Source organism: Camelina sativa, chromosome 16 (genome assembly GCF_030686135.1).
Source record: "Camelina sativa cultivar CO46 ecotype springtype chromosome 16, ASM3068613v1".
In the NCBI taxonomy this organism is placed as follows: domain Eukaryota; kingdom Viridiplantae; phylum Streptophyta; class Magnoliopsida; order Brassicales; family Brassicaceae; genus Camelina; species Camelina sativa.
The window spans coordinates 9,558,294-9,570,641 of NC_141895.1; the positions used below are offsets into that span (position 1 = coordinate 9,558,294).

The 12,348-nt window shown below is 32.3% G+C and overlaps 1 protein-coding gene, 3 long non-coding RNA genes and 1 pseudogene across 4 annotated transcripts; 2 read left to right on the plus strand and 3 right to left on the minus strand.

The window, feature by feature from the left end:
• Positions 1 to 1,030: 1,030 nt before the first annotated feature.
• On the minus strand, positions 1,031 to 2,055 carry LOC104758972 (histone H3.3-like). The gene is made up of 4 exons (XM_010481946.3): positions 1,904 to 2,055; positions 1,731 to 1,807; positions 1,541 to 1,631; positions 1,031 to 1,434 (listed from the first exon to the last, which is right to left on the minus strand). Exons 1-4 carry the CDS (start codon positions 1,973 to 1,975, stop codon positions 1,264 to 1,266), a joined length of 411 nt encoding a protein of 136 aa, XP_010480248.1. The 5' UTR covers positions 1,976 to 2,055; the 3' UTR covers positions 1,031 to 1,263.
• Positions 2,056 to 3,087: 1,032 nt separating this feature from the next.
• On the plus strand, positions 3,088 to 4,276 carry LOC147925374 (uncharacterized; annotated as a pseudogene).
• Positions 4,277 to 4,481: 205 nt separating this feature from the next.
• LOC104758969 (uncharacterized) lies at positions 4,482 to 5,163 on the minus strand. The gene is made up of 2 exons (XR_015584045.1): positions 4,893 to 5,163; positions 4,482 to 4,769 (listed from the first exon to the last, which is right to left on the minus strand). It is a non-coding gene; the product is annotated as an uncharacterized LOC104758969 (long non-coding RNA).
• A 285-nt stretch (positions 5,164 to 5,448) lies between these two features.
• Positions 5,449 to 6,445, plus strand: LOC147925375 (uncharacterized). Its single transcript, XR_015585472.1, has 2 exons — positions 5,449 to 5,731; positions 6,214 to 6,445. It is a non-coding gene; the product is annotated as an uncharacterized LOC147925375 (long non-coding RNA).
• Positions 6,446 to 9,956: 3,511 nt separating this feature from the next.
• Positions 9,957 to 11,338, minus strand: LOC104758970 (uncharacterized). Its single transcript, XR_762795.3, has 5 exons — positions 11,053 to 11,338; positions 10,773 to 10,851; positions 10,424 to 10,535; positions 10,268 to 10,320; positions 9,957 to 10,102 (listed from the first exon to the last, which is right to left on the minus strand). It is a non-coding gene; the product is annotated as an uncharacterized LOC104758970 (long non-coding RNA).
• Between the last annotated feature and the right edge of the window lie 1,010 nt (positions 11,339 to 12,348).

Sequence of the window (12,348 nt, forward strand, 5' to 3'; positions counted from 1 at the left end):
TATTCTCATATATAGCAATAAATTAGAATAAATAGCAAATTAGTAATGTTTTTCATTAAAAATATTTAATTTCCCGGCAACGCATATTGATCCAACTAAAATTCTTACTGTGTTGCACGTCTTCCACTTGTGTCACTCTCTCGCAATTGTGTAAACTATATCTACGCCATTTACACCCATTCACAAAACATGCCACCACTTACATTTCTAGTAAAATTCATATCGGATCCACTAAGTTTCTTATACCAATTTTCATTGTTGTGTACGAGAGGAAAACAACCACCCAAATAGACAAAAGAAGAAGTAATGGACCTAAGATCCAAAAGTATTTTGTTCCATTTTTATTAGTAATATATGTAAAATAAATAAATCGTACGCTGGAAGAAAAAAAATGAATTGGTAGAAGATAAATGCAAAAATAAGAGAAGAAATTTACATGGTCGAAATGTCAAAAGAATCATCATGATGAAGTTGGATGACGAAAAGTATTAGATATTTTCATTCTGATTTTAATCATATATAGTTAGTTATTACATACGCTTTAATGACATGAATAATCTGTTTTTCCGCGGGGTTTAGTGTTGGTTATGGGCCTTTTAGCATTTTGGGTTTTCTCTTAGATTATCTACTTATCTAAAAAATATTGAATAACTACCAAAATTAAGAATTTTTTTACTTTTAAAGGTGCTATTGGATGAAGGATTTCAAAGGAATTGGATTACATTGACACTAGTGGATTTCTTAAGTCCAATGGGTTTCTAATGCAAACCAGGCGGATTTAAAAGTCATTACTAATTAAAAAAAATATTTATATTTTAAAATAAAAGATATTATTTCGGAAAAAAACAAAAGTTCAGAACCCAACAATCAAAAAACAAAAGCCCAAACGTAAAATTCAATAACAAAATATAACTCAAATTACATTTCGAATTAAAAATAAATCATAATTTGTGAATTTTCAAGATACGATATCTTAAATTCCTAAACGGCGGCTAAACCAACTGAGCAACACAAAAAAAAAAAATTGTTGTTGAAAACAGAGAAGAAACAAAAGTGGATTAATAATTTTTCTTTTGCAATATGAGGAACACATGTCCAAGAACAATGATCATCATCAGTTCAATCTAGAGAAGCAAACAGTTGGAAATATCATATCATCCAATAACCAAATTCATAATATCTCGAAAAAAGCTCTCAAGATCATTGTAGCTTTGGTTAAACGCAAACGAAAACCCTAGATATAGAAGAACATAGAACAAATCTCTAAGCACGCTCCCCACGAATCCTTCTAGCGAGCTGAATGTCCTTAGGCATAATCGTAACCCTCTTGGCGTGAATGGCACAAAGATTAGTGTCTTCAAACAAACCCACCAAATACGCCTCCGCAGCTTCTTGAAGTGCTAACACAGCGTGACTCTGGAATCTCAGATCCGTCTACATACACCAAAACCAACCCAATTAAACAACTTCTATTAGGATCAAGATTCATCAATTTAAGGAATCACGAATACATATTTCTAGGGTTTTCCATCTATAATACCTTGAAATCTTGGGCGATTTCACGAACAAGACGCTGAAACGGAAGTTTACGGATCAACAACTCTGTGCTCTTCTGGTACTTACGAATCTCACTGTTTTTTGATTGATTTCCACAAACACACAAAACCATCGATTTCAAACAAAGGTTGTGATTTGAGATAAGAGAAGAAGAAATCGTGAAAGTTTGTTACCGAAGAGCGACGGTTCCAGGACGGTAACGGTGAGGCTTCTTGACTCCACCGGTGGTCGGCGCAGATTTCCTCGCCGCCTAAATTAAGGTTAGGTTACACAATCAGTTACAGCCAAATTCGAAGCCCTAGATATTCAAATTTTACAAATACCAAAACTAAAAGAATAAACGAACCTTGGTGGCGAGCTGCTTCTTCGGAGCTTTTCCTCCATGTGATTTTCTCGCGGTTTGCTTCGTACGAGCCATGAGCTTCCTTCTTCAAGAAAAAGATCTGAGAACGTTCAGAGAGAGAGAGAGAGGAATCGCAAGTCTCTGTGTTTTGAACTTTTGGGTGGAGATGAAACCCATATTTATATAGCGAGGGAGGTCGGTTAATTTTGGGGGATTAAGCACTGACTAGTTTGATGATAGACGTACGATTCATGGCAATGCTCGACGGTCCAGATTTTATTAAGGATCAGATTTAGCTTACGTGGCGATCCTTGTCATCGATTCTTATTGGTCCATTTTTTTTGTGTGTATTAACTAGTACTATAAATAACATTCTACTGTTAAAAATAACCCTTTTTGTTAATCTATCTATACTTTTTTTTTTTTGAGAGATAAGATATTAGAAACCTGCAAAGGTATTTTCAATTCATATTTATTCTCTTGAATATACTGTATATATATATTGGTGATCTTTGAAAACATTCAGCTGATAGATGTATTTGAATTTTTTGGCACTATTGTGTATTGCAACATCACTGTTTTTTTTAATAATAAAATGATCTCTTATTAGACTTTAGTGTATGTTTTATATAGAAATCTGTTAATGTCGAATTACATCCCAACAGTAAAGATTGAAAAAGACAAACCACTAAATCTCAAGAAGAAAATTATAAGAATAGTTCCACAAGTCTAAAATCCAAAAATCTCAAATCAGAGATGATGATGCATCGAGGGGTGGCCAGCCACAACGTTTCTTACAACGCTGATAACACTTGTTGTTCGTACGATCGACAAGGTACAGTGCAAATAGAATAACACAGGTTCATGTCCGCTTCGAGTCCGGTGTGAAAACTAGCTTGAAAAATCATATTCGCTTGGTCCCAATAAGTCGTTTTGACAACACAAAAATTAATAATTTACCAGTTAATTGAAGTTTGAACTTGGGCATATTTTTTTAACCTTTTCGAGGTGAATTATAAAGTCATGGGGAAGCTCAAAGGTTTAATAACTCTTGGGTCTTTGTGCTTGAATTATTATTAACTCAAGTCTTTTAAAACAATATGGCCTTACGAGTTACGACTTCAGTATTGTAAACTCAAAATCCCTCGATATCTTGTCACTAGCTCTCTCCTCTGTAGTAATATTCAATGGGTGGTGTTGAAAGTTCAGAGAAACCAAGGCTGAAACCAACGCTTACTCTGAGACTTCTTGTCGACAGGATGAGAGACAAAGTCGTCTTGGCTGAAGCTGGTAAAGATTTTGTGGATGTACTCTTTAGCTTACTAACACCCCCAATGGGGACCATTGTACGATTGCTGGAGAAGCATAAGCAGAATCAGAGGTCTCAAGGTCTAGTCATAGGCTGCTTCAACAATCTTTACAAAAGTGTCCTTGAAATGGATATCAATAATTTTACGACTGAAGCTTCTAAGCAAATGCTTTTGCAACCAAGGAGTTTAACAGAGAAGAAATGCAGACGGCTTAAGCTCAATTCATCTGTCATGACAAGGACGCCTAACATGCCAAGTCTCGTGGCACAAGGGAAACCCGTAGGTACTTCTGAATCAAATGATGTTTTGTCTGTAACTTTATACGTCAGAAAGCAAGACAAGAAGGTTTTATATGCTGAAAGTAATGAAGACTTTGTTGATCTCCTTTTCACTTTCCTGGTTGTCCCATTGGAGTATGTTCGGGAATTATCTGGAAGCAGAATTATGCTAGGATGCATTGAGAACTTGTACAAAAGCTTTAAGAACTTGAGCTTTACCAGAAGGACTCATGTTCTAACTTCAAGATGTATGCTTCCTTGGTATTACAGTTGCCAGCGACCGCTACTCGATGTCTGTTACCAGAAGTGTTTTAAAAGGTTAAATTTGAGAAAAGGCTCTCAATGCTATGTATTGAGTGCAATGGATCCAAAATCTGACTATATTGCTGAACCTGAACCCAAGGCACCACATTGTAGTGGGTTTGTGAAGAGAGGATCAACGTTTCTGATTTCAAATGATCTTACGGTCACAGCTTCAAACTCATCCTCAACCATTAGCTTACTGAAGAAGTTGAACACAAACTTGTATGAAATTGAGGAACAAGTAATTAGCATCAGTGAAGGAGAGGTCTGTTTTTTTTTTTTCTAATATATCAATTATGAATATTGAACCATCCATTTCCACAAATTTTTTTTTCAGTTAATTATGTCGAGTTTTACTGTAGTGCAGGCCATCAATTTATTAAAAGCTTCATTGGTGACATCCACTCCCTTAAGTTAACCATCGCTCTGGGGAGCTTGCTTCTAAAGAAGCCGAAAGTGGAGAGAGTTTAAAACAACAATGGCTGTGCTGGGCAGACCTCATGTATACATGTTTAAGAAATTAAAATCTTGTACTGTTGTACATGGTCATTTTTTCTCTTTAAACATGTAATTTCTACTCATTTTTAATCTTATACATATATATATAATATATATATTTTCTAGATCAAACATACATCCAGCAAGCATATGTATTTGATTTTCATACTTTGTGAGTATTTTACCATCACATTTATTTCAAGAAAATAATATCTTTATTAGATTTTAGCATGTTTATATAGAATCTTTTCATGCCAACTACAACGCCAACATGTAAAAAACTCATCAAATAAACAACTAAATCACAATTAAAATTCCACTAGCCCATCATTCCTAGGTCTCAACAAAATCATAGATGGAGATTCATCAAGGGTGGGTAACCGCAACTCTTCTTACAACGTTCATGACACGCATTGTCAGTGCCACAACCAACATCGCAGTTCGGGTAACATATGACACGTTGGTCTACATCGTTGGTCCCTGTAAACATCATAAATCATAACCATAATTTTTGAACTGAATCAAAATCATACACTGAAAACAAAATTTTTTTACTCATAACTTTCTAAACTATGGGATTTGGCTATATATCTATTTGCTTACTTTTGTCAGAAGCAGTACTGCATCGAAAGACACATTCAGAACAAGCCTTTGTGCTCATCCCGTTGTTCGCACAAAAATACTTGCAGTCTGTTTCACGACACTCAGTCACAGTTTTTGCTTTCACGCCCATTATTACCAAGGCCATCATCATCATTATCTTGATCATACTCGACATTTTTCCTTTTTTTTTTTGTTTTGTTTATTATTATTATTATTATTATTATTATAATTATTTTTGGTGATACAGGTTTATCAACTTTTGTTTCAACACATCAGATTATATTAGAGTTCAATATGTTTGATGATAGTTCAACACTCCAAAGATTTTATTTAGTCAGTTGTGACACATGTCAAAATATATTTAAAAACAAATTTCCATATCTTCACTTGTTTGTTATACATTAAATTTTTTAAGACTATATAATCTAAAAGTAATAATTATGATTTCTATCTAAATAGTATGCATTTCCATTTTTTATAATTATAAATAAAAATAAAAACATTAGTAGTAAAGTATAGTAATATATATATATATATATATATATATATATATATTGAGCATAATTTCGTATATATATAATTTTTTGACAGCAAATAAAGGAACCGTGATATTTAAGTGGGAGAACGACCTAGGTCGTATTTTTCTTGTTTTGTCGCCGCTTGAACAAAGAGAAAATGAGATAAACAGTTTCTTAAGGTTTTGGTGAGAGTTTGTGAGATTTGAAGGCGTTTTTGGTGAGATCTTTCTGTGGGATTGAAGATCCAGGGCTAGAGAAGTGTTAGAAGCTTGCTGGGAGTGTGAGATTCGTCATTATTGGTCAGAAACTTCCTGCAAAGAGGTGAGTGCATTACCATGGCTGATCTAAGCCTGTGATTCCTTGTTCTTGCTTGTTTGTTGCTGTGTTTGTGTGTTTTTCTTGCTGGGATTGGTTGCTACAGATTCCTACGGATGTATAAGGCTTTGGGTTTGAGTATTAGACGATTTGATGATGATTGTAAGCGAGTTGCGACTCTCGGCTTCGAGCGGATCGTAGTTGCAGAGGTAGTGTCGATCGAAAAACATTGAAGCAGCATCGATCGACATTGTGGGGTAGTGTCGGTCAACACCGAGAGCCAATGTCGGTCGACACTTGGCTGGTGTCGGTCGACACCTCCCTTCAAGCGAGATGATGTTTATGTTCCTGGTTTGTATGTTTGTTTGTTGATTGTTTTTGGACATTGGTATCACAGTTGCTTGTGTGTATAGCCCAGTAGATGTGAGGATTGCCTCACTGAGTGTTTATCAAATACTCATGCATCTCAATTTTTGTTTGTGGTGCAGGTAAAGACAAAGTGTGATCGTGGAATCAATGCGATGAAGAGGAGGATGTTCTAGGGACTCGATTGGTTGTTGTCTGGCATTGCTAGGTTGCTAGAGTTGGGTCATTAGAACATTATTAGGTTGCTGATACTATGTTTCCTGATGTTTAATATTGGAATTGTTATGCTTTGAATATTGGTTATTTAATTATTGGATATTTATTGGATTAATGTTATGGTTATGTTATCCGCTATTATGTGTTTGTGGTTAGGTGGCTAGTGGGTATGAGAACACTAGCTATAGAGTATTTATCATTATTTATTATTTATTTTTTATTAAAAAAACGGTCGGGTCGTTTCAAGAGATTACTCAAAGTTCTGTTTCACGATATAGAATAATTGGATAATCGATTGAAGAAGAAGATGATGGAGACGACTAAGAAAAAAAAGGGGGTTAAATTTGTGTCCGTTAGATTCATTTAATCAAGGGTTCATATTAGAACCGGTGTGATCCTTACTTTAGTGGCTCAACCAATCAGACTAAATTTGTATATTAAATAATTTAAATTTGTATCCCTCGGATTTGTTCCAATCCTAAGGTATGGAAATACGCCACGTCGACAATCCGAGTGGTATCTTCTTATTGGCTCTTGTTTAATGTATAATTCTTAGGCCATTTTATTCACTTTTTCTTAACTTAAAATGTTATAAGATACTATTATGAAATGAAAAAATGTTATAGTATTGAAATTATGATCATAATTTTTTTTTAAACAAATACTTAATTTTTAAGTTAAAGATTTTTGAAATTAGAACCATAAAACACAATGTAAACTATTGATAAAAGAATACATACAACTAATCGATTCTTACAATTAATTTGTATACTTGTAATATTATAGTTCTTCATATTTTATGTTATTGATATAACAAAATAACTTCTGATTGCAATTTATTTTGTTAATTTATAAATTATGAAATATGTATCAAGATTGAACTCTAAACTCTAAACCCTAAACCCTAAACCATTTAGGGTTTAGGTTTAAGGTTCAATCTTGAAACACATTTCATAACTTTTTCAACTAACAAAATAAATGAAAAAAAAACATTTCAAACTTTTCAATTATAATTTTAGACTAATTAGTATATATTTTTAATATATGATACATTAGTTAATTGTATATTCCACTGTTACATGTATATATATTTTAATTTTGTGTTCTTTATCATATTATATATATATAATATATATAACTATAAACTCTATACCTTAAACCTCGAACCTTATACCCTAAGTTTTCAATCAAATCCTGATTTTTTAATTTCTAAATTTTAGTTTTAGTTATTGGTGGTGTATTCTTTCTATTTTGTAAATCTAATGACTAAATCTAAAATCTTATTATATAAAGTCGGGGTTTTGAAAGTTAGACATTAACAAGATTTTGACATGTATCAAGTTATCAATATGAGATTTTGACATGTGTAAAAGTTAATATTTAATAGGAAGAATTTGATTAGCACAAAAATAAAATATTTTATTTTAAAACAAATTAATAATGTAAAAAAATAATTATCAAAAATTACAGAATTTATCAAAAATAATACAATTTTTTTACAGCTTTGTATAATTGGGATTATTTTTTTAATGGGAAATTAATTTTTATTTTTTAAAACCAAAATTTTCTCATACTTTCTCTTTTTTCAGTTGGGAATAGGTAAGATTAATATGTTGACCCAAAAACATATTAATATATGCATTTTCTTTTCCTAATACTGTATTTTAAAATTTATTGTAGTAATTTTAGATTCTTTTATTTAATTTATATTTTCATTTTTTATTTGGGATTCATATATTACCATGCTTATAATTTTCTATTGTTTCTTCAATTATGCCAAATTAATTTTCTTCTAATTTATTAACCTTGATTGGTTGGTCATAAACCCTTCTTTTTTTGCAAACATAATTGTTAACATTATTCATTCAATCTCAAAGAGAAATAACGAGTACAAGCTCATCAACCTAATGAATAAATAAATTAGGCTAATCAAACACAAGTGTACAACAAGCATAGATAGATATATGGAAAAAAACATAAATCATTGTTGATAGATCCATATGAGCTCAAAGACTCTGACACCCTGGTTTGCGAAAAAGTTTAAAAGAATTTATTTGGCCACATACGTCACCAAAATACACATACATCATTGTTATTTTTTCGGTCAAGGGTCTTGGGAGAACTTCATGATGGGTGATCTTCCTCGAAGTGATTGTTGGAACTGTGCAAGTGAAGACAAAACACAGGAAAAGATCATTTGTTAATTTGTAAGGTCAGTAAACAAGTTTTTAAAGGCTCCTAGACGTAACAAACTGACCATCGAATATGGGTGGGTCTACGAGCGGGGAATAGATGTAGGGCCCACTTAGGAAGATGGGCCCACATACTAAGATTGGACATGGGCTCACTAAGCAAGGTGGCGGTTGAGACGTTACAGAGACAGATGCTACATCATGGTGTGTCAAAGACACTTCCACGAATACATTGAGAAATTTAATATTAGTTAATATCAAAAGATTTTGTGACGTTAGAAAAAGGTTTTTACTTTCACTGGTTGTCGTGGCAAGCCATTTTGAGATAGTAGAAAGACGTGAACATATTATCTCCACAAAGGAAGAGGGCAGAGCCGAGATTCTATCTGTGGTGGAGAAGGTTGGACACAAGGTTATTTACCTAAGAGAGGAAGGTGGACGAGGTTGGACGCAAGGTTATCTCCCAAGGGAGGAAGGCGGAGCCAAGGTTCTCTACATGGTGGAGGAGTTTGAACGCAAGGTTCTCTCTATAAGGGATGAGGATGGAGCCGAGGTTTTTTTCATGGCGATCATATATTATTGTGATGATATATCATTGATTAGTATATTCTGTAATATAGTTTTTATTCAAAATATTTTTTGAGCCAACAAGTTTAGTAATTAAAAAACTATGCAGAAGTGAAAGTAAAATAGTTGGTTTAATTTGTCTATATAGACATTTTCTAGGTGGTGATAAAGAATTATTTGTAACATAGAGTATATTTAGGTGTAAAAAATATACACTTTTAATAATAACATACATATAAGATTTGTAAGTGGATATAAATTAGTATATTATAAATTTTATAAATAACATACAACAAATTTTAATATATTTTTTAATTTTAATTTAATTTATAAAACTTTAAATCCGCACATCGGGCGGGTCCTCTTCTAGTTTTTTATATTATTAATAGCACTAAAAACTATTCTTCAAACTCTAGATCCTATATATCTATACTTTGAATCTCAAAAATCCTACACCCTAAGCTTAAAATTTTATTTTTATAAAATAAACAATATTTCATATATTTATAAGTAATAAATAAAAGTATATAAATTAACTAGTTTTTATTTCTATAGCCAGAATTCTAATTTAAAGATTCACTTAATTTTTTATTATTTGTATTTTGTAATATTATTTAAACTTTTGAACATTTGAGAATATTAGTTGATAATTTATAATTAACAAATGGATGTATGAGAAGAATTATGAACAAAATAAAAGTTTCATTTATAGTTATAATTATGTATTAAGTATTTTTATTATATATATATATATATATATATATATACTATATATTTGTTGTTTTCTTAAGTTCATATATTTGTTACTTTAATTATGTATTATTCGGTTTCATTTAATTATCATATTACTAAAACTTGCTTGCAAACTGATGGGGGTTTCACATAAGAAATTGCACGAACAAGAAGAAATTGACTAATTAGTATTTTACATTCCATTAAAGAACATCACACTAAGAGAATTAAGAAGCTTGATGAAACGTGTTTTCTACACTGTACATATATTCTTCTTTCTTGAATATGCTTGAAATCATAGCTCCTGCAGTGAAAATTTCGATTCAATACATTAATCAATAAACTAAAGAGGATCAATAACCACACCATATAATATAACACATTAATCAATGGTTTGAGGGCAGCCACTGAAAGAAGGATCAATAACCACTGAAAGAAGGACGAATTGCAGACATAACAAAATACTAACCTGAAAACTCAGGAAATTGGCACTGTATCTTAAAGACATCTATGGAAACCCACCTGCATTCATCACAGAAAACGGCAAGTCTCTCAAATCTTAAAATGTGATTCTCACAATTATGGATCAGAAAAACCAGATTTACTAGTCAAACAAACTTCTAACCTGAAAACGAAGTTTTAAATGTCTGATTGATTTGCAGGAAAGATGAGTGCGATGTAAGAGGATACTTGGTGTGGAGTAGCAGCTTGCACCAAATCTTCAACGCATCTTTCATCTGCTTATCTCGAGACCAAAAGTACCAGCGTTAGAACATAATAAGACAATAACCATATTCACAAGAATAGTTACAGAGTATAAATGACACACATGAAGTAAATCCAAATCTAGCCCTTCACATCAAAATCTTCACGATGCTTACAAAGATATGAACAAATCCAAAAACAAATCGAATTCAATTACAAAAAGCAACACCAAACAGATTTGTTAAAGATTAGTGTGGTTTTGTGTATACCTTTGAGCTGTTTATGAAGTAGACAAGCTTGTGAGGTCATGGAGGATGATTTAGAAATCGAGTTGGAGCTGCCAGTGATCTGAGAGAGAAAGAGGAAGATGGTAATTGACTTGAGAATTCTATCCAAGGAAATGTTCTTATGAATAGATTGAATCAAACAAGTTCCAAGAATAAATCTTGAAAGGAACTAAGAGCTTAATATCAATCCAGTTCTACTTTTAATTTCACATGAATCTTGAAATGAGAAAAAATATAACAAGACTCTAGATAAAAACTACACCTCGTGGCTGGATTGATGCGAAGAAGAAGAACCATCGTCCTTGTCGCCGGAATCAGCGACGGGAGTCAAAAGCTCTCGATCTCATTCACGATTGGCCACTACAGTTGCCGGCTTCTCGTCTCCGTCCCCGATATACTCAAGTCGGAGAAGAAGAAGAAAGAAAGAAAGAAAAAGAAGAGAGAAAGATATGTCTTAAGTAAACTAACCTAATCGATCTTCTTATTTCTCATTTTTTGTTATTAGTTGGAAAACATTTAGAGGCAATGAATTTTTCACATTCCCGGTTACTCCTATGATAAGGTTTCTATTTTTATCTATGCGATCATAAAACCAAAAATTAGACGCCATTACAATATATTTTTGCTGTCAAAATATTTTTAGAAATGCTATGAATTTTTTTTCGAAACTCAACTATAGCATAACCATCAAAAACTCTATTATATACTGCTATTAATACCCTAACTTCCTTCCTGTAGTGGGCCAGTTGGTGTCGGTCGATGCAGTTCGTGGTTTGTTTGTTGGTTGTTGTTTGATTGTTCGAGTTATTTCAATTGTTTCTGTGTATAGTCCAGTAGATGGAATGATTGTCTCACTGAGTCTTTATAAAATATTCACGCATCTCATATGTGTTGTGGTACAGATAACAACAAAGTGTGATAGTGGAATCAAGACGATGAAAATGAGGATGTTCTAGTGGCTCGTTGATGTGTTTTCTGGCTTCTGTTAGGTTGCTAGAGTTGAGTTAGTAGAATATTGCTAGGATGCTGGTTTTATGATTTATGACTTGGTCGAATTATTATCACTATTGGTTTATTATTTATTGGTTATTGGTTGTTGGATAATGATATCTTTTGTTATTTCGCTGTTTGGTTTTTAATTATTATATTAAAAAAAATGGGTCGGGTCGTTTCAAAAGAATTGTTTGCTGACTTTACAAATCAGCACATGACATTTTCATTTGTTTTGTCCTTACTCGCACAGTTCTTGACAATCACTTCTGGAAATTTTAGCCATCCTGAAACTAGTATAGCATAATCACACTTAATTTTGGAGTTCTTTATGGATTTATGATCGACAAAATAAATGCACTTTGGTGACTTTGATGACCAAATCAATTCTGTTAAATCTCTCCGTATGTTTCTGAAATGGAGGTATTACAATAATCTTTATAAATGGGTAAATTAAATTTGAAAATAGAAAATTAAGTAACTAAAATTATAAAATGTCATTGTATGGTTGTATATTGCTAATTTTACTTAACTGAGATTTTATTTCGATTTGTGTTTGGTTTTTTAA